Source organism: Schistocerca cancellata, chromosome 2 (assembly GCF_023864275.1).
Source record: "Schistocerca cancellata isolate TAMUIC-IGC-003103 chromosome 2, iqSchCanc2.1, whole genome shotgun sequence".
Taxonomy (NCBI): Eukaryota; Metazoa; Arthropoda; class Insecta; order Orthoptera; family Acrididae; genus Schistocerca; species Schistocerca cancellata.
Window position 1 is genome coordinate 700303522 of NC_064627.1, and position 22354 is coordinate 700325875.

The window sequence follows — 22354 nt, forward strand, 5'->3', positions numbered from 1 at the left end:
TGCTTTCTTTAAATTTCCACTTGTGGTACGGATGACTTTTCAGGCTTCGTCAAAGGTCTTCTCTGAAGAATTGCCTAAATGTCTTGTCGCCGACAGCGGCTCACAAGTATTTTCCCAGGAATTTAATTTTGAGAAACCAATGGCATTTCAAAGTTCAGAACTATACCGTTTCATCCTGAGACCAATGAACTTGTTGAAAGATTCGTACGATCTTTCAAATCGCTGATGACGATTCTTGTTCAGGAGTACGATAAAGACAGTGCTTTATTGTTCTTTCTCCGCCAGTACAGAACCACTCCATGCGATGCATTCCTTCCAGCAGAGAAATTACATCTACCAGCGCACTGAAAATTGATGTCAATCTTAAAGCCACTTGTGGATCTAGAAGCCAAGCTTCGACAACAGTCATAACAAAAATTTTTGAAGCCGGGCAGTGTACAAGAATTGTAAAAAGACATGGGTACGAAGAATAGTCATTGAGCAGCTTGGCAGTGTCATGTGTAAAGATAAATATTCACACGCAGTCACAACACGTCATAAAAAGCAAATGAAGCCGCGCCACGCTCACATGCTTATAGGCAGAACTCCTAGGCTGTTTTCTTTTCCAGAATCAAGAGGCCTATACGCAACCAGAAGTTTGAGTGACCTTCCGACGCAGTCGGGAGTCGTCCCCGCCAGCACCTCCACCTTCTCCTGTATCGCTGCTGGCAGTTTACGTAATTATTATTAGTTATACCACTGTTTGTGTACTGATTGATTCACCTCAACACAGGTCTCGTTCCTCCAGTCTCCGAAAATTTTTCTTGAGGCTTCTGTCACATCATAGTCATATCTTCTATTTTAATACAGGGTATTCTTAGTGTCGTTTTGTATCCTTGCCGACTAGTTGTAATCTAAGAATTCTCTTTGTAATTCAGCAAATGCATTGTCCTTCCCTATATGATGCTTCAAATCTTATCTTGCTGTGATCGTCCCACAGCTCTGCATATGTCATTAAATAGGTCAAAAAATTCTACTGGGTGCCGTCTCCTGTTTTGACACAATTGCCTAATATTTTCTAAATTGATAAATACTCCTTCACTGCATATTCCCACCAAGTAGTTGCCAGTTAAGGGACCATCATTTTTTTCTCTCTAGTTATTGTCTTACTTCTTGGCTCACTGTCCCCATGTTAACGCATTCACCTAACGCATGCGTCTTATATTCAGAGTTATCATTCCATTACTTCAAGTGTTTTGCATTGGAATCAGTTAGGTAGCTCAAGTCTGAATGTTTACAGATCGCTTATTTGTGCTCTGATCTCTTTAAGTCGTCTGTTCTCATTTCGTTAGCTGAGTTAGTTCTCGCATATCTTTCTTACATTCTTTATTTACTTTATAGATCTTATTCTTTACATTTTCCATCACTTGATCACGTTTATGCTCTTGTTTTCGGACTCTTTAATTAAACTCTCGAAACCTTAGAGCGAGGTCTCCACGGATTTTCTGCGCTTTTTGTTTATCTCTTGAGCGTTTCTATTTAATTTGACAACTTCCTTAGTTTTCTTCTTTGAGTATCTCCTGAGCTCTCCTACTTCGTCTAATACCTTTTTTAGTCTGTTTATTATCTTTCCTGGTCTGTTTAATATGTTCCCTACGCTGGTTGCTATATAGTGTGCTGCTTCACGATAGGAAGAAAGTCCACAACTGCTCATAATCTTCTTCTTGAACAGTTCCAATAGTTGCACCTGAACTTGCCATGTCGGATGCGACAATCATGCCATAACCATTTGACACCACATTGTCAACAACTTCTGTCTGTATTTCCTCTAGCTCTGCTGCTCAATTCATATTTGGATGATACTATTCTACCAGTAATGTCTACACTTATGATTGTAGTTGCCACGATAAAGTTAACTACCTTGTACATTGGAGTAAAATTCACTCACACAATTCACCAGTGATATATACATCAATAACAAATTAGCATCAGTAACACTGACTTCGCCGAAATTCAATACCAGAGAACACTTAAACAGCGAAAAACATACACATAGTGTGCAATAGCAGCAGTTCCTAACGTCCACTGGTTAACGAAAGTTACGTTCCGTACAGGTACGTTCAGCTCTCCTATGAAGTAACCATGGCTGCCTACTTGTTTCTTAGTGTAAACTGATACAAAGCAAATAAAAGTTACTTTCGAAATGTTTTTGACGCTATGGAGAGCGCTATTTTTTATTATATTTTGCTAAGCATCTTCGGCAAACTTACGTCTGCTCATTTGTTGCGCTCAATCTGTGTGTGTTGTGTACTCCTAACATCATCACTCCTGTCAGGGCGCGGTTTCAGTCACAGTCAAATTGTTCTAATTATCTCACGTCGTATCTGCTCCATACACTGGGAATGGGGATGATATTCCACTGTCTTAAGTCAGCTCTCCTGTTGCGTCACTGATTCTCTGCCGAACTAATTCCAGCGTCTCTTGTCACATCCACTCCATACGTTGTTGGTGGGAGGAATAGCTGTCAATGTTTCACTGTCACTTCTTCGACATCACGATCTTGTCATGTGATTGCCCAGATATGCAGTGATATCATCGTGCACTCAAGTTCTTTGTCGGTAACATTTATTGCAATTTGCTATGTCACAGGCGCGCTATTTTTCATTTATTAATAAATGTGATCTCATTCCTATCAGAAAATTGCAAGTTCTAGAAAGCACGTCCTCATATCCTATCACAGTCACTACGTGACCAACCTGCCAGGAATATGATGGCAGGGGAGCAGAGTTTATTCTTCACCATCGTGGCTTACACCACTTACCTGAAACTCCAACATAGGCTGCTCCTTCCTCCGTCGCACCATTCGGTCTGTGCGGATGTACCAAAACTAGTGACCGACTCCGGTTTCGTACCGGTAGCACTAATTATTTATGGTCGGATTTGGATGGCAAAATGGTCAATAGATCATTCAAGTCTACAGATCGCCTTGTCGTGAGCGTTGTTACGGACTTTACAACGCATTTGATTTCGTCTGATGGGACCACCTATACCAGACGCCATTTTGAACAACTGGTGTAAATTTAGCAGCTTATGGAATTTATTATTAAACTTTTGCGCACTGGGGACTTTCAGTCTCTCTGACATCAAGTTGTGTGCGCCGTTACTAGTCCATCAGCAGGAGAAGTTATCTGAGAGTACGAGAGAGTATTCGGAGGGAATTCTGTACATCACTATAAGGGTTCGGAAGTTGGGGCCCTCAGTTTGAGTACTGCTTGAGACTAAGGCGGAACTTGAATAGATTTTAGCTCATACCTTTGTACTCGGTCGTTTCTGGACTAAGGTGCTTAACCTCATTACCTCAGCTTGATACATTTGCCGTTCTCCATGATCCCCGAAAGTTTGTAACATCACTACTGAATCACCCTCTATGTTTATATCACGCATGATTCGGTTATATTGTGCTTTAAACATATCATCTGCAGTATTGCGTGGGACATGCGTACACACGCCATCAAAAACTTTTTTTTTATCGATGAAATCAACATTTCTAGCTTCACCTTCCGCTCCATGCCCCAACGAGCGGGCATGTTTTCCTACACGCGCCAAGCATCAGCGCTTGAGCGCCAAAGAAACAGATACGACACTAACGGAGCTAACGTAACCACCGATACGTAGTATATGTAGCATTCAGATGCTATGTATTGGAGTTCTACAGCCTCCCTGAATTGCACGTTGTAATTAACAGTGACCAGCAAGCATTGTACCTGTTGTACAAAATAGCAGATTGAACGTACCTGTTGTTTGCCCAAAATAATACTTCAGCAATTCTATGGAACTCTGAGCCGTTGCTGCCTCAGCATGCAATGGGAGGCGAAATTCAGTGATTTACCAGTCAGAAATCTGTCGTGTTGGCAGACAACGTATGTTTATACACAGTCCAGTCACATTAATGTGACCACCGCCTACGTTCGACGGCAACGTGCTGCCTGTGACAGCAGGGGGTAAGACTAACACTGGGGGGTGTATAAACGGGGGGGGGGGGGGAGTAATAGTGACCAAACGGGCATCATCATTGGTTTTCGGACCAAGGGTGGAAGCACATCCGGAACGGCTAAGTTTGTAAACTGTTCGCATGCTGCCGTGGTTAAAGTATATCGTTCATGTCATGGCGTTACGCGAAAGCGGTGTTGAGGTAACTGTGATGCCACAGATGAGAGAGGTGAACGACGGCTAAGGATGTGTTTACGGGCGAATAGACGTACAACTGTTCAGCAGTTGACCGCCCGCATGGACCAAGGAACTACTAGCGGTGCCTCTCCTCAGCGAACGCTGTGCTATTCATTGGCGACGAAGGCTTGAACTTGCACGCCATTGGTGACAGTAGGCCTTTTCAGATGAGTAATTTTTTATGTCCCATCGGACAGATGGACGTTGTTAATCACCTGGAAGCAGACACCTTGCAACAATTGTTGGAAGGGTCCAGGCCACAGGAGCGAGGGTTATGCTCTGGGGCGTATTTTCATGACACTGGAGTGATCCCGTCATTTTGGAAGCTGCAATGGATCAACTCAAGTATGTATCTATCCTTGGAGACCAAGTCCACATCTAGATGCCCTTTCTTTTCCTCAGCACGATAGCATCTACCAACAGGATAATGCAACGTAGTACACACCCCGCAGTATGCGTGCTTTGTTCGATTAGCACCCGTATCCGTTTACTGTACTCACTGGACACCAAATTCCCTGGATTAAAACCCAATAGAGAATGTGTGGAACCAACTCGATCGTGCTGATCGTGCCGTGAATTCTCAACCGGAAGACCCAGCGCAGCTGGTCACGGTACTGGAGTGGGCATGGCTCCACATCCCTGTCGATATCTTCCAGAACCTCACTTACTGTCTTTCTGCACCAGCCCATGCTATAAAAGATCGTTGTTCAGGCTCCTGACAAGCGTTCATATTAATGTGACTGGACGATGTATGTCCTTGAAATGATGATTGTACACGAATTCGGTCATTGATCTGCGTGTGTCTGAATATGTGTGGAGCGAGACGGATGGCAGGCATAGCTGTGAAATGTTTCTGGAGATTGACACTCTACGTTGGCAAATGGTACAGACCCTCAGCAAGGCAGGAAGGTGGTTCAGTTCTTTCGACACTCCACGAGAAATTATGAACAGCGAGCCCGCACTCGATGTCAGTGATTCAAGACTGAAAGTTTCTGTGGTTTCTTAAAATTACATCAGACTATTTTCCTCGATATAACCGATTTACTTCTTCCACTGTGCAAGTGATATATGTCTATAACGACTCTGTCGTAGAAGGGACGCTACACTGTAATTTTCCTCTCTACATTCATCTCAACAGTAACTCAGCATCAGGATAATTTTAGAGTTGACTACCAAAAAAATATCCAGCCATATGAAAAGTTAAATGTTTGATACTAATAAGTCGGTATTAATGGACTGTACATACGGGTCTTACACACACACACACACGTGAAATTGAGGGCACAGTGCTGTGATGACCTACGATAGGACAGATCAAACAAATAGCTATGTCAGTGGCACACAACATTGTTCTGATACACAGTGAAGACGAAAAATATAATTCGAAGGCAGAGTCCCCTCAAATTGTTTTCTATATTCTTCAAAGTGTTCATTCTTTGGAAGGTTCGACGTATGTCTCTACCCTTGGCAAACGTTTTATTGTTCTTTATTCCAAAACCACAACAGTATAGATTTCTCTTAGTCGAACAAGTAAACGTTTTTTCAGGTATGAAATGTATGATTTCTTCTCATTGATAGTTTTTTTAACGTACCTGAGCACTAGCTGGTCAAAAAGATGAATTACGCCGTACATGAAATAGCGCAGGCCGAAAGTCCTAACAATTGCTCTTCCGAAACTTGGTTTTGTACCCTTCTGTTTGGATCTCATTACTTCTTTATCCCATGACCTGAAAAAAATGTAAGGAAGTGGAGGTTTATAAATGCTTGGTGAGTACTAAAATGTTATTTGGGAGCATGAGAAAAAGCTGCGGCTCAGCAGGTAGAGGAGACTTACTTCTGCAGCCTGTCTCCCAGCTTCTCTGTTGCGTCACAGTCTAGCCTGTCGTACAGGTCGTACTCTGTCAGATTCGCCTTCCACACGAGTTTCCGCAACCACCTGAAACACAGAATTTGCTTCAAAACATGGAGAACACACTTTCCCGCTGTAAAGATGAATTCTCTGTCAGTCATTACAGGCTCTTGAACTTAAAGGTTAACAACACGCGCTGAACTTTCTACGTTGATGACTTTTTCTCATGAAAGAAAATTTTGGCACTTTACCATGTAATATATGACTTAGTTACTTAACTAAATAGTGAACGTTGTGGAATTAGGGGAAGAAGTTAGCAGTGGTTCTTTGCGTAGCTAGCAAACTGCAGAAATATAGATGTGGACAATGGGAGGGACAGGGTTCTGTTCCTGGCCCAAAGCTTTGCCTAATTTTTACGTCAATGATCTGTCGTTAAATATGATATGCGATTCAGTTTTTTTTCCTTTATCAGATGAAAGAAGTGGAATTTAATGAAAATGTTCTTTCAAATAATTTAGTGGGTAATATTAGTATGTGGTTTGCAGAAATTATCTTGCCTCTTAGTAGGAGGAGAACTTAGTGCAGACTATTTCTTATACAGACATTTTTAAAGGAGATATTTTACTACGACAGAAGAATTCTTTCTTGGAAGTATGTTGTATAGAAACTGATTGTGACTGCTACTATACTAAGTATGTCAATAATTATCTTTTTCACTTACCAATAGCTTCATATAGCTTACTTTTGATCTGTTATTTTCTGTTGTCTCGTATTTTGTGACAACTCTGTGCTTTCATGAACAGATGGCGTCCAGAACCATCAGATAAGTCAGTGTACAAATTTAGTGCAGGCCATTTTTTCAGGGGTGACAAGACTTAAACTCTTCCTTCCTATGCAAGTACACCCACATACACTCACAGAGAATTTATGGTTAACAACACCGATCCATTGATAAGAGACTGTAGCACTCAGTCGTTAACAACAGCGTTATACAGTATAATAGGCACTATGATAACAGCTGCACGGAAATATCTGAGGTGGTTTGCAGCTTTAGTGATCAATAAGTTGTAGGATAACACACACTCTGACGAGCTGTCAGTGGACAGTCTGCGAGCGCTTGAGGTGCTGCGGATCAGAAAAAACGGCCAAGCCGCGATCCAGCAACAAGTCGGCTGGAAATCCTGGAATACTTGAGGGGGGATGCGGCGGTTGTGTTAGGCGGCAAAGAGGTCCTTGTCAAAAATAGTCGATTTCGCAATATGGAAGGCGATGGCTATTGCAGAATACTACGAATTTACGTAGAAAATCACAGAAATATAGGATCAAAAATCCAAGAACATCATGATAATCACAATGCTATTGAGCTTTGCGACTGGTTTGCCTGACACGCTACATGAATGGTTGTGGGAATTTATAGATGTTTATCACACTAATGAACTGGAAGTATACGTAAGTTAGTAATTGATTTATGACCTGTTAATGTGCTTGTTCTGTGGGGCTTTGAAATACGTGGATTTGAGACGAATAGTTGAATTGTGTGAATGTGGTAGCACATGTAACGGATTCATGCTATGTTTTGCTACATTCGTTTTCTATCCTTGTTCTTAATTTTATGTGTCACTTGCATGTTTTCCTGGTGCTACCATTTCAATTTATTTTGTGTTAATTAGCTGAATAAATCATTAATTCGTTAAAACTGAAACAATCGTTGTAGTTTACCTTCGTTTACCCAAAAGACTTATTCATTTCTTACGTTTATTAGTTAATTTTCCAACTTGTGTTTCATGGGCAACAAGCAGTAATGGGCAATCTTATGAAATTTTCGACTACAGGATCACTTCTTAAGCCAATGTTCACGAGTGAGTTTAGCTGCTGGGCATATAGCAGATGGTGTGTAGCCCGACTCTAGGACATATGGCGAGCAACTTTTTTGATTGTATTGTACATTCTCCCACCCTCCTCACAAAGGTATTCTGTACCTTTGTCGATAGACACGCCACTTTACAGGATTAGCCAAGCATGCTTGAGTTGAGTGTTTCGACAGGAGGCAAGGTATCTCACAAATGTCAATCTCATCTGGGATACAATGTGAGATAACAGCTCTTACGTTCCAATTGATTTGTCTCGTCCAGGACTACCAGCTGCGACCGCATATGTTACGTGGCAATTGGAGTTTTTTCGTATGGGATTGTGTTCACAAGTGAGATTGTTCGGCCTACAACTCGATCCAGGTTCAACTAAATTGTTGTTTAATGTTACTATTGCAAATCTTAAAGTCAAGAAACTTAATGCTTTTATTAGTTTCATGTTCAACTGTGAATTTATCTACCGTAAACCAGGAATATACAAACTCAAATGCGATACATGCCCAAAATTCTACATTGGACAGACAGGCAGAACTTTTGAAATTAGATAAAAAGAACACGTTGATGCTCTAAGGCTTGGAAACTTGAACAAATCTGCATTTGTAGCCCATATTTCTGAAGATAATCATTCAGTGAGAAACATTGAGAACAATTTAAAAATTTTAAATCTAGAAGGAAAAGGAGCCACTATGAACATATTAGAAGAAATAGAAATATATACACGCAAAAACAGCGCCTCAGACAATATCCTTAATGAACAAACAGAGTTAACTAACACCCCTTTCCTGAAAAATTTCAAAAAATTATTTTCCAACCTCCAAAGCAAATAATATTCTTACACCTATCTGCAGATCAAGTAGCAAATTTATATGTTACTATAATTCTCATGATGCTAAATGTAATTAAATAATGTACTGTTTTACCTATACAGTACAAAAAAATTAAAAAACTTTATAATTAATATAACAGTATCCGCTTAAAAACTAAAAAAAAGTCAATGTCTCTCTGTACTAGTGTAAAAGGCGTTTCAGTTGCATAAGTGAATATATGATCTTTTTACAAACATAGGACATCTTCAAATGTTACGATATATCATAGCATCTTTGATAATCATATGTTTGTAAGCTCTTTGTATGATTCAAAACATGTGGTGCGTGGTAGAAATCTTTTCAGTGACAAATCTAAAGTGTTAAGTGAGAAAAATTTACGTGTGCAACAATAAGAATGCAGTGGGAATGTATTCATATCTGTTGGACGAATGTTATGAAAACAAACACGCCAAGCCGACATTTCACGTAAGTCACATCCAATGAAAATCTGTAACGCAACCATCTGTATGTGGCGTGCTTATAATTATGTGTTATTTATATTTTATGACAATTAATCTGTAGAAAACGCACCACACGTAATAAGGAAAGCATGTAAACCGTCTGAAAATGAATCATAACGATTCGAAATCAGTAACGGTACCCTTTGAATAGAGGAACAGAAAGTAAATTTGTGGCTTGTTGCTGTCCCAACACCATCAAAATTTGCCTGCAAATAACAGCCACGGACCCCAACCATGTCATCATATGACAAAATTGTATTTTCTGAGTGGATTCTGGGGAGAGGCGAACAAAACACAGCTTTAAAATTAATTTATAGACAAGCCAAATTACTGGAATGCTCGTTTTTGAGGGAATTTTATGTGCAAAAAAATTTAAAATTAATGCTCATAAATTTGCTGTCGGGTTTTTTGACAGATTACAAAGCTCAAAAGGCGATTTCCAGATCATTTACAATGGGATCTTCTGCGTAGTTCAGCAAACTCGGCGGACTAAGATACAAGCCGTAGAAATTTTATAACAGGCTGAGGAATAGAATCCAACATATTCATCAAAATGATTTCCTAAATTACAACCAGAATAATAATAATAATTCTCATCGCTATCATAATTATAATTTCTGTGAGGCAATAACCATAACAATTTTCAACTTAGAGATCATTATCAAAATCAAAGGTTCTAGATACCTGCGATTCACAGACCGCAAATTCAAAATAGGAATTCCGGTAACTAAGATGTACCACGATTCAGATCCAAATGTAAAAATAAATTTCTGATGAAACAGATGCAAAGGACGTCAAATCGGTTAAAGGGTACGCGGGTGTGGGGATGAGGGCCCCTATTATCGCAGATGGATGTCATTAAAAGTGATTAGGAATTCTGAAGCAGCTGGAAGCAGTACAAAAAAAGAAAAATGAGCGCACTAAAGACTAAGAAACTAATTTAAATTTAGATTTTGAGGCAGTGGAGCTAGACATTTTATTCAGTTCGCGGGAACAAAATGATGGCAATGATTTACGTTGGGTGGAAATTTTTGTATCGGAAACAGAGGCAGAGGTGAACCCCAAATTGTTAGAAATCGAGTGTCAGGGAAATTCCAATCGAGTATGACGAAGTTGTGTCTTACGATAGAATGTCACTGAAAACAGACTGGTGTTTGTTGTCAAAGAAAATGGCAATGTGATAGGCCCCTCAACTGAAGACGAAATTAATGTCGCATCTGTGAAGGTAGTTGATTTACTGCTAGCGACAGTTGAAGGTGATAATCAGGTAATGAGGTTATGTATGAGGGTGTTGAGATAAATATTTCGAAGGAGGAAATCTGCGTTTTTATTTCTATAGAGGGAGGTGATCCGACAGCTCTTTATGAAGACACTAACTCTGATTAAATGTCGCCAGATGAATGTGAATATAATGTGGTAGACGGGAGGTCATGCTGCTTAATGCGCTACGCCTTTATTCATTTTTAGTGGGAGGATAATAAACATAAAGTATTAAGAAAACTTGAGAGAAGAAAAGATGAAAGTGGGGAAAAGGACTTTTGATGATTTGTTTAAGGGGGACTGTGAAGTTGAAGGTTTTTCTGTAGTAGATGTGTGTACGTAAATACTCTAGATAAAAGTAGGAACTTTGAAAACGAGCCGGCCGCTGTGGCCGAGCGGTTCCAGGCACTTCAGTCCGGAACCGCGTGACTGCTACGGTCCCAGGTTCGAATCCTGCCTCGGGCATGGATGTGTGTGACGTCTCTGTGTTAGTTAGGTTTAGGTAGTTCTGAGTTCTACGGGACTGATGACCTCAGGAAAATGAATTATTAAAGGAAATATGTTCGGAAAGGAAAATAATTGAAAATGAGAAGCCTATTACAGAGACTAATGTTTATGATGAGAAATAAGAATTTTGCAAGTAGGAATGATAAATCACTGAGCTGCGAAGAAAAATGAATCGATTTCCAGCAGGAGAGAAAGGGGCGGCAAGTGAAATTTAAAAGATATTCTCACTGAACAACAATGTATTATGAAATGTAATGGTACCACGACTGTATGTAGGGAAATAAGAATTGTGGTATAGGTTCAGACTTAAATATATATATATCTTTAGGTGTTGTTTATAAGATTTATTGTGAAGTTAGTCTTATGTTATTATGAAATTTGTGGGAACAAATGATCCCATAACAAATAACGAGAAAAGGAGATAAATGTTTTGGTGTGTTGGGGTCGAGAAATGAAGGCACAACTTTGGTGGATGGAGGTTAGAAGATGGTGCACGTTTCTAGGATAAAACAATTTCGATCAATTCAGTATGATAAATTATTTGTGGTCATCTCATTTGGGCAATAGTTTTAGTTTAATATAAATATTTTTTCGTAGAATTGTACGTGCTATGTGCGTAAGTAGTAGGCAGGTGGGGTTCTCGGTGCAATTTTGATATCAAAGGTATGTGCAAATTGATGAAACTGTTCAATTAATCACCTCCGCCCCCCGCCCAACCCCAGCCCAGACCACTCCCATCCTCGGCCCCAGATGATGTCATGTGTTTTCCTCAGCCTGCACGTGTGCCGCAGCCCCTCCGTCTTCCCTCCCTCATCCCTCCTCCTCCAACAACATACTCTACTGGCGGGAATTTCGAATTTTGGCAGCAATTCCGAATTCTGGCGGGAATTTCTTTGTCCCAGGACTGTGCTGACATACCACTCCATCCACCACCCGGGAATCGGTGGAAAATTAAAATTGGCAGTACCATTTCCAGTACTCGAACCCTGGTGTTCCTGGTCAGAAAGCCCAACTGCACCCCCTAACACAAGTAGACCACCAGATGCGTTTGGAATCGACGGGAAACTAAAAATGGCGGTGCCCTTTCTGGGACTCGAACCATGATTCTACTGGATGGAAAACCCAAGTTCTTTCGCCCAACACATGGAAACTGTCCAGATGCGGGAGAGGAAGGTTAGGTTACTGTACTTTATTAATTCTGATCGCGAAACTGACGCAAAGATCGATCCTAATTATGTAATTAATCACAAAGATCGGGGAGATAGGGGCTAATTACACAACTATATCTTTAGATGCTAAGGTGAACAACCGTTCATGGATTGTCAGCGCATTGTTAATTTACCAACTATAGCGTCCTTAACGCGAAAGTATGCTGAGAAATTAGTTTTTAAAGTCACCTCTCACAGCACGTAAGAATAAAACAGTGACTTTATACAAGGTATACTGCCTAGGATATCCTAAGAATCCACTGGAAAACGGAGTGATTATGTCGCAGGACCATCAAGATGACGCAATAGAAACCTATATTAAACTCCCTTCGGTTGGAATAAGGCAATCATGATATAAGAAATATCTGAGACAAATATATTTCTATCTTCTGGTAAAGTTAAGCAAATACTGGATGCAAAAATAAAAAATTTGCATTAGGAAAATATAGAAACTTCTCCATTCAAGCATTTCAGCATCTTAATCCATTATTATGCAGAAGTATACACAACGTTAAGTTTGCTTACCACACGAAGAGCTTTGAGACCGGGTTCGCTGCAGCCTTCGGGTTGGGGTTCGATATGTATACCTTTGAGTCCATGACGTCAGTCTTCAGTCACCCCGTATCACTCCAGTCACGTTGCAGTGATTCCTTGCATTCGATCTGAAATAACATTCCGAACCTTGAATTCATATATGATTTTAATTAGTATATATAAAGGTACGAAGTGAGAGCAAAAAAAGGTCTCATTGAGACGAACTGATACGATTGAACGGCTGCTTCTCTTTTGAAGAAATTGCACATTTCCCGGGCCTGCAGCCTGAATCGTAGTGCCCTACAGAACGCTCCTTTCGGTTGTAAACATATCTCGTTGGTTTCACTGATAATGAAATCGTAAGTGATAATCTAGGACAACTTTTGCCTGTGCTCTACAATTTAACATTTGTCTTTGTGAATATGCCTGTCGTCTTATGAACGTGTAATACGATGTTATGAGTACTGTTTCTGGTTAAATGTTATGGTAGAACACAGTACATGTGACAATTCATAGTATATTCAACAATTAAATTTCCTCTGGAAGTAAACTGAAAACTTTATAGTAAGACATTACTTTCAAGGAAGTTTCCGCCATATTTTTGACTGAGTTTCAGTTGTGCAAAAGGGCAAATACAATTAAAATATAAAAACATGGACCATTATTCATTCTGCGTGCCAGAAATGTTACTTAGGGAGTGAGGGAAAAATGAGCCAATCGAGAGTAGTGCATCTATACCAGTCCAAAGATCATTTCAGATCTCCTATAAGCTCTAGGTGAAAGCTACTCTCCAATCTACCATCCCTTGCCCCTCCCTCTCCCTCTAGTCTAGGCCAACTGGCTAATCTATGGGAAATTAAAAAAATGACATGGGGCATTATTCTATTGGTTGGAGTAAGGAGGCAGATTTCTGGGACCCTCCCAGCTATAATTAATTTTCCTATCGTGTAGAATTTATTGACCTTATCACTATAATTTATTACCCAATTAGTATAACATGCGACCCAAATATGGCTGAAGGTCACCATGATGTCCGATGTATAAAGCGTTGTATTACATCACATTTAAAAATTAAAAAAATTGTGTATGATAGTATGGTCTGTTTACTTAGGAATGTTTCTGATATGTGTAGCAGTGTTATGTCAAAAAGAATGCTGTGCACTGCATCCGCATTATACAAAGCTGGGAAGTTAAATACAATCCAAGTCTATTTATGTAGGAAGATATCTGTCGTGTATATAGCAGTATTTTACTGAAAGGCCAAGATTCAGAGATAACCAGCAATGTGCCAAGTTTAAAATGATGCAAAATGCAAAAATAAAACAAAAAATGCAAATAAGATAGTATGGTTTATCTATTTAGAAAAGTTTCCGGAACTAAGATAGAACTGTGAGAGGTATGGACTAGTGTCTGTACTTAAACCACAAAAAAGTAAGGAGAATCTCTTAAGAGTGTGTAACAAAGTTCATCCCAAGTAATATTCACACGTCACAGTGCAGTGTGCCACTTGCCTCCCCTCACAGGCCCGACACTACCATTGGCCCCACCCCTGAACCTGCAAGGTAATGCATGCCATATGGGTCGGCCGCGTACCGCTTGCTGCGAGCACCACTACGTGTCTAAGAGCCAGTCTGTTGCAACAGACACCTGATATCTTCTCGTGAGATGTTCCCAGCCAGGTGTGACCACACCGTATCAAGTGGCCCTGCCTCCTTGTAACACCCACAACCCTTGCATGCAGATGTGTCCAGATTACATCACTCAGCTCATGTCCAGATGCTCGCAGAAACGGCATATACTTCGTTCCACATCCCGCCGTCAAATGGCAGCACAATCTGGAGATACTTTAAGAGAAATTAGAACTCCAATAAGAGGGTTTGGTTGTGCAATAAATGCAGTTTTTACACCAGCTGTACAATTTACTAAAACTCTTTACTCTATCCACCTTCCACTGTACACAGTTTTAACGAAGAGCTCTGTTAATTCAGGTTAAGGAACTGATCTCAAACTCTGTACAGTTAAAGGGTGGCAGCCCTCTCAATACTGTTATTAATACAACTGGTGTGATAAACAGAATGTGCGGTTATTATGGAGATATCTTATGAAGGAAATGTCTGCAGTAGAGACTCACTGATTTATTATTCAGTTTATTACTGGAATGGCCGCCATATATTTTATTTTAATGAATTGTAGCTTAGAGATTTTAGGTAATATGTGTACAAGATTTTCGGCTGTTTGCCTGTCTGTGCAGATAATCCCGAGAGTTGTTTGGACGTCGCCATATGGAATTCCGAGACTAGTTTCTTGTCTCTGCATTTTAAACGTTACTAACACAGTATTTTGTGAATCTTGCTGCCACATTGTTGTTCCCACGTAGGAGAAATAGTAGCTTCGCCTTGACACCCTGTCTCACAGAGATGGAGCTGGAGAATTACCAAATAGATAACTGTTAAATGCACAGAAAATTCCCTTTCCCCGACAGATCCTATTAGATGCGGGGTATCCGCATGCCACCTTAGACTGTGTGATGCAGAATAATTCCATAATTTAACACCAATCCCTGCTGAATCGGTGATATCGTTGATGTCTGTATTTTGGGTATTAATACACCGCTTCAGCTGTATTAATGCAATTATTTTTAGATAACTACTCGTTTTATAGCATTAAGAGCCACATATCTTCAGGTGAATGCTGCATAACAATAAATCAAGAAAGAATAACAATCCTGAGACATCCAATGATATGAAATTTTTTCTAAAATTATTTTAATATAAAAAATTAGAAGCTCTTACATAAGAATATTGAAGTATTTTTACTCACGTAACTGAAACATTAGATATGTATCTGCGGACGGAAGTGACAAATGAAAATTTGTGGGCCTCCCTCCCAAGAGAGCACGTGTAGTCATGCAGAGCCACTGTGCCAGGGTGCCACAGCACAGTTGCCCAGTCAGCAGGAGACCTGGGTCCGAATCCCGGATTTAGTGCAAATTCTCATTCGTCGCTTCAGTCTACATGTATACATTACATATTTGAGACTTGGAAAGATCTTTGGAACCTAATGATTTCACTTGATTATAACATTAGGGCTAAGAATGTGGTGACGGTACTCACGACTCCAGAAAGTATCGCACCACAATCGATAAGCCGCGCTCAGAACACTTGTAGCGCGGCAACCGTGTGGGTTGGCTGTACGGACTGTACCGAGGTCCACCAGGAGCCGCGGCTGCCAGCCCATCGGCTTCACGTGTATGGATAGCGATTGATCTATACCTCGTTAAATACCGAAGCACTGAGCTTCGGCGGACAGTTCTCTTCAGTTCACCGAGTCGTGAACGTTCTCCAGTTACCGCCGAGTCTACAGACTGCAGTGTTCGTCCGCCGTCTCCGTCACTTAGGCTCCATAGGCATCGTAGGACCATTCTGGAGTCTACATTGGCATCACTCAGAGGCACAGTGACATGCCCTTAATATTTTAGAGGACTTGTAATAATTTCGAGTGTCTAATTTTGCTGGACATTTCACAGGAAGAAGCATCATTTAAATTCTATGGTCCAGTCATCAATCCTTTGCAATTTGACTCAGTCTTCTGGCACTGCTATCTTCTTCATTGCCACTTTCATGTTATAGGCAACAGAATCAACTGCAATCATCTTCACTTAACTTCTGACACTGTCCACTGCATCATTAGTGTTGCCATGTCTTCTTTGCATGTCAGCCACAACTGATCACTCACTTCAACAACAGTAATCACTTTACCAACTGCAGTTCTAATCCCATGGTTTTTTAACTGCTACAGAATAAATAAGTGAAGACACCAGCGTTGTGTGTGCTTTTTACCCGGAATATTATGTATTCCGATGATTTATAATGTAGACAATGTCTGCCCGCTTAGCTCGGTGCTTGCAGGCACGGTAGCTCAGCCTGTCCAGTCAGAAGGTTGGCTGCCCTCTGTAAGAAAAAAACTGAGTGAACGAATCAACAATGAACTTGAACGGGTGTTATGGGACGTCCGCCCCGAATCTAATGAACGACATCGAAGAAAATGGAAAAAAAGGCGGTAACGTGCTTGCCTCCCATGCAAGTGAGCCCGGGTTCGATACGCGGCCGGGTGGGAGATTTTCTCCGCTCGTGGACTGGGTATTGTGTTGTCCTCATCATCATTTCATCCTCATCACGGGCACGCAAATCGCCAAATTTGGCGTCGACTGCAACAAGACTTGCACTTGGCGGACAAACTTCCCCGGATCGAGCCTCCCGGCCAACAATGCCATGTGCTCATTTCATTTTTCATTTCATGTAGACAATTTTTATTTGAATACAAGGTCGAATTATTTTCGTTTGGAATCAGAAATCTGTAACTATATTTATGTGGTAAACACTCTGAACCTGTTTTGTATGTATACCATTACTCACCACTCCGAAACACCTACTTAGGCAGTAAATTTAATGTTGTATACGTACGAAATTGGAACATCGTAGTTTGACAGCCATAATGCATCATTGTACATATATATTAAAAAGCACCAGTGTATCTGAGATTGTAATCTGCGATCATAAATTTGTAGTCATACTTGGGTATTCTGTTAAGCAACCTCCTCGTGTATAAATAACATACGTCAATACAGGGGGAGAGAGTGTCATAGGATAACAGTCAACAGAACAATGCAAAAATATTTTTGTATCTCCCTCATACATAGGGAGAAAAGTCATCATAACAGAATTGGAAAAATCAGAGCTCATGCGAAAGATTTAGGTGTTTGCTATGTTCTTTGTTCATCTTCTCCCATGTGGTATTCGAGAGTCGAATGGTTGAGAAATGATCTATGAATCCTACGGTAGGCACTTGGATGTGAGCCACAGAGTAGTTTGCTATCGCTGTTTTGCTGTAACATCGTGATGTATAGAATCAACTACCACAATTTTGTTTACTTTTATGAAACCTAGAATAATGTGAGAGATCCTTAAAGAATCTGTTATACGAATTGATGTTGACACAAATTTCATTGTATTCGTTGCAAAGTGACTAATTTCAACAAAGCATTCACAGATTTTTCTTTTAGATTTTGAAAGAATTCTGCCTTCAGCAATGATTCAGCGTTCTAACTGGAGGCCTTAACTTAGATCAAAATTTAGCGAACCAAAAATGGCATCGCTTTCTAATAGCTATGCGTTCTACCTAATGTGCATCTCATGCCTGTGTTTGCTTCGGGTGAGTACGCTCATAGCACGGGATGGCGCACTCAGCGATAGAGCAGTTAGACAATGAGCGCCGCTGGTGGAACAATAAGACGCAACATCATGACTGCGTGACGTGCCTGCTGGCATGGCAGTCAATGATACGATCATCAGTGTACTGCAGATGTTCGTATAATTGAAATAAAACATAGATATGAAAAAGCGGTACCCCAATCCTTGAGTAAAACGCTAGCCTACCCTCCCATCCTATAATACATAGTGACGCTAACACCACTTAGACACTTACTATTAGGTAAGCACGTAACTGGTATAATAAAGATGGCTTGATATACGCCTTCCTGACTAAAAAAAATATTAGAGCTAGTATTTATAACTTTATCATGCTGCTAGGCTTTTATCGTACTAATAAGCAGTATTATGTCCTGTGTTCTGCAATGCATCCACTATAAGAGTAATACATCTAAAAGCTGGAAAGCTGTGTGCCATGTTTTAAAGACGGCGAAACCACTATATTTAACGACTATTCGTTTGCTAAAATGGATAACTTTAATGTTACATACTCCAGTAATATTTGAGATTTGGCAGCCATCTAACCGATCTTATCAATAGAGTCTAAATGAAAGCCAATATTTCCAGAACCTTGGGCAACTCTTGACATAAGCAAATCTAATTGCAAATTATTAGAAAACGTAAGTCTCCCATACAGGAATCTTTGACTGGTGAGCAGAGCATCCACAGAGTGTGCTGACATTACAAAACATGTCCTTTGTCAAGTTTTAGGTCAGAGATCAGTGTTGCGAACTATGCAACTTTTCCATAGTAGTTACAGGAACCAATGTAAATCACTGTTGCTTTATTATTATCGAGCTTTGCAACCTTGCCATTGATTCCTTTGCTTATAAAGACAATAAGGACTATACTTTGTAAAGAAACAGGGTGACACTGATTTTTTTTAAATCGTGCATTTACCATTGCTACGTTGTTTCAGTGCAACATACAGTGACATAAAATAAATGTGCAAATCGACAATCTTGCACGAATGTAACGTTAAACGGATTAAAAAATATATCTCTTTTTTCGCTATCATGTTGCACTGTACATTTTTGCGGAATATGGAGATTATTTTTTAGTGTCATACATTTGTTAAAGTATACATATGTGATGTCATCTTCCTCTTATATCTAGTGTTTACATTAAAGCTCCACATACGGAGATTATTTTTTAGTGTCATATATGTGTTAAAGTATACATATATGATATCATCTTCCTCTTATATCTAGTGTTTACATTAAAGCTCCACATATGGAGATTATTTTTTAGTGTCATACGTTTGTTAAAGTATACATATATGATATCATCTTCCACTTATATCTAGTGTTTACATTAAAGCTCCACATATTCTATTGCAAATTCCTATTACTTTCCCTGTGTACCACGTTTTATAAGTATATCTCTAATTTAGTGTAATATTACTAAATGGGATATTGTAACAGATTCAGATAAATGGGTGTGGACAACGAGTCATAATTACAGTGTTATGGAGGGTTTATGTGTTAATAGAATCGTATATTTCCCATGCTATACATCACACTCAAACTCAAATCATTACTAGGTAAATGGACAGTGAATAGGTAGTCTCAGGGTTGCTATTCCCACAGTGCAAAACACCTGTTACCAAATGATATAGAACTGTGCAGTACAAGTCTGAATGTCTTAACAATAGAACTCTTCTGGATATAAAATGATATTTTCTTTGTGTAAGGCTGTCTACACCGGCAATCTGCCAAATCTCATTTTGACTCTGAACTCATGATATCTAATGCTAGTCAATTTTTGTTAGGAAAAGTTAAGACTATGGTGTAATCAAAAAAATCATATTAATAATTGCTCTATCTAGGTATTATCTGTCTCGACAGAGAATGTTGACGTGCGATATACCACTTTGACAAAAACAACAAAGGAGGCAGCTACATCCTTTGGGTGCATATAGTAACTATATTGTTTTACGAAGTCTACGAGTACTATAGGATTTGTTACTGTGTACCCCTAATGCAATATAAATTATACAGAATATCCAAAACATCTACTTATCTTCCATGTCTCTCACGTCTGAAGTATCATGTAAAGTATTGTGCATTGCTATACATCACATGTTTGGTTTCCTTTCAGAGTACGCATATGTAACAGTTCCACATGTAGCAAACATATACAACTTATAGATCAAGAAATGATCCAAACTTAAAGACTGAAAAGTTGCACAGTTCGCACCAGTACTCAAGAAATGGATCATTTCATTTCCAAAATCCTACTGCAAATCTTCATCTGGGATATGGACCTCTAATTCAGCGGATTACTCTAATATCCGCTAAATTAGAGGTCCATATCCCAGATGAAGATTTGCAGTATGATTTTGGAATGTGTACTGTTCGAACATTACAAACTACCTCAAAGAAAATGATCTATTGAGACATAACATCAATTTAGAAGCTATTGTCCTTGTGAAACGCAACTAGCTCTCAATTCAAAGGAAGTATTGAGTGCTGTTAATAAGAGATCTGAAACGGAGTCCGTTTTTCTTGATTTTCAAGAGGTTTTAGACATGTGTCCTCACAAGCGACCTTTAAATTGCATAGATATGTAGTATCATGACACTTATGAGGCTGCATTCGTGATGTCCTGTCGCATAGGTCACAACTTGCAGTAACTGACGGAAAATAATCAATTAAAATAGAAGTAATATCTGGTGTTCCCCAAGGAAGTGTTATAGACCCTCTGCTGTTCCTGTTCTACATGCGTATAGGATTTAGGAGGCACTCTGAGCAGCTTTCCTAGATTATTTTCAGGTGATGCTTTCTTTTACTGCAGTGAGGTCCCCAGAAGATTAAAACCGATTGCAATATCACTAGGCAACATATCTGTCTGGTGGAAACAGTGGCAATTGGCTCTAAGTAATGAAAAGTGTGAAATGATCCACACGAGTAGTAAAAGGAAGCCTCTAAATTTCGGTTACACTGTCAATCACATAATTATGAAGGTTGTCAGTCCAACTCAAAACTTTGGGATTACATTGTCAAATAACTTTATCGCATAATGTTGTCAGGAAGGAAAACCAAAGAGTATGCTTTACTGCCAACATACCTAAAAGACGCAACAGGTCTACTAAAGGGACTGCCAACACTACGCTTCTCCGTCGTCTTCTGGAGTATTGTTGTGCAGTATGGGACCCTAACCAGATACAATTGGCAGACACAGAAAAGTTCAAAGAAGGGTAACCCGTTTTGTACTAACTCGAAACGGGGGACAGAGTGTCAAGGATACGATAAGCGAGCTGCAGTGGCAGCCATTAAAACAAACTTGAGTTTGATTTCAAACACGTACCCGACTCATATGATAGTAGTTGGTGATGACTTTAATTTACCCTCGATATATTGGTGAAAATACATGTTTAATTCCGGAGGTAAGCATAAAATATCATCCGAAATTGTGCTAAACGCATTCCCTGAAAATTATTTCGAGCAGTTAGTTCATGAGCCCATCGAGAATAGTAAACGGTTGTGAAAACACACTTGATCTCTTAGCAACAAATAATCCTGAGTTAATAACGAGCATCAAAACCGATTCAGGGATTAGTGAACACAGGGCTGTCGTAGCAATATTGAATATTGTAATCCCCAAATTCTCGATAAATAAGCGAAAAATATACCTATTCAAAAAAGCTGATAAAAATTCACTTGACATCTTCCTGAGACACAATCTCCACTCATTCCAAATAAATAATATAAGTGTAGACCAGATGTGGTTTGGATTCAAAGTAATAGTATCGGCAGCAACTGAGAGATTTATACCAAATACATTAACAAACGACGAAGCTGATCCTCCTTGGTACACAAAACTGGTTAGAACACTGTTCCAGAAACAATGAAACAAACATGCCAAATTTAAGCAAATGCGAAATTCCCAAGATTGGCAATATTTTGCAGAAGATCGAAATTTAGCGCGAACTTCATTGCGAGATGCTTATAACAGTTTCCACAACAAAACTTTGTCTCAAAACCTGGCAGAAAATCCAGAGAGATTCTGGTCGTATGTGAAGTATGTTAGCGGCAAGAAACAATCAATGCCTTCTCTGCACGATAGCAATGGAGATACTATCGAAGACAGTGCTGCCAAAGCAGAGTTACTAAACACAGCCTTCCTAAACGCCTTCACAAAAGAAGACGAAGTAAATATTCCAGAATTCCAATCGAGAACAGCTGCCAACATGAGTAACGTAGAAGCAAATATCCTCGGAGTAGTGAAGCAACTTAAATCACTTAATAAAAGCAAATCTTCTGGTCCAGACTGTATACCAATTAGGTTCCTGTCAGAGTATGCTGATGCATTAGCTCCATACTTGA

At 39.7% G+C, this 22354-nt stretch overlaps 1 protein-coding gene across 2 annotated transcripts in view; it reads right to left on the reverse strand.

Moving 5' to 3' along the window:
• Positions 1-22354, reverse strand: part of LOC126162480 (ATP-binding cassette sub-family C member 4-like) — a 203846-nt gene that overhangs the window by 168283 nt on the left and 13209 nt on the right. For both annotated transcript variants that reach the window (XM_049919023.1, XM_049919022.1), the window contains exons 2-4: positions 12751-12887; positions 6041-6142; positions 5799-5933 (exon numbers count right to left, since the gene is read on the reverse strand). In XM_049919023.1, coding sequence (XP_049774980.1) covers positions 5799-5933; positions 6041-6142; positions 12751-12824 — 311 coding nt within the window. In that variant the 5' untranslated portion in view covers positions 12825-12887. The remainder of the gene's footprint in view (positions 1-5798; positions 5934-6040; positions 6143-12750; positions 12888-22354) is intronic.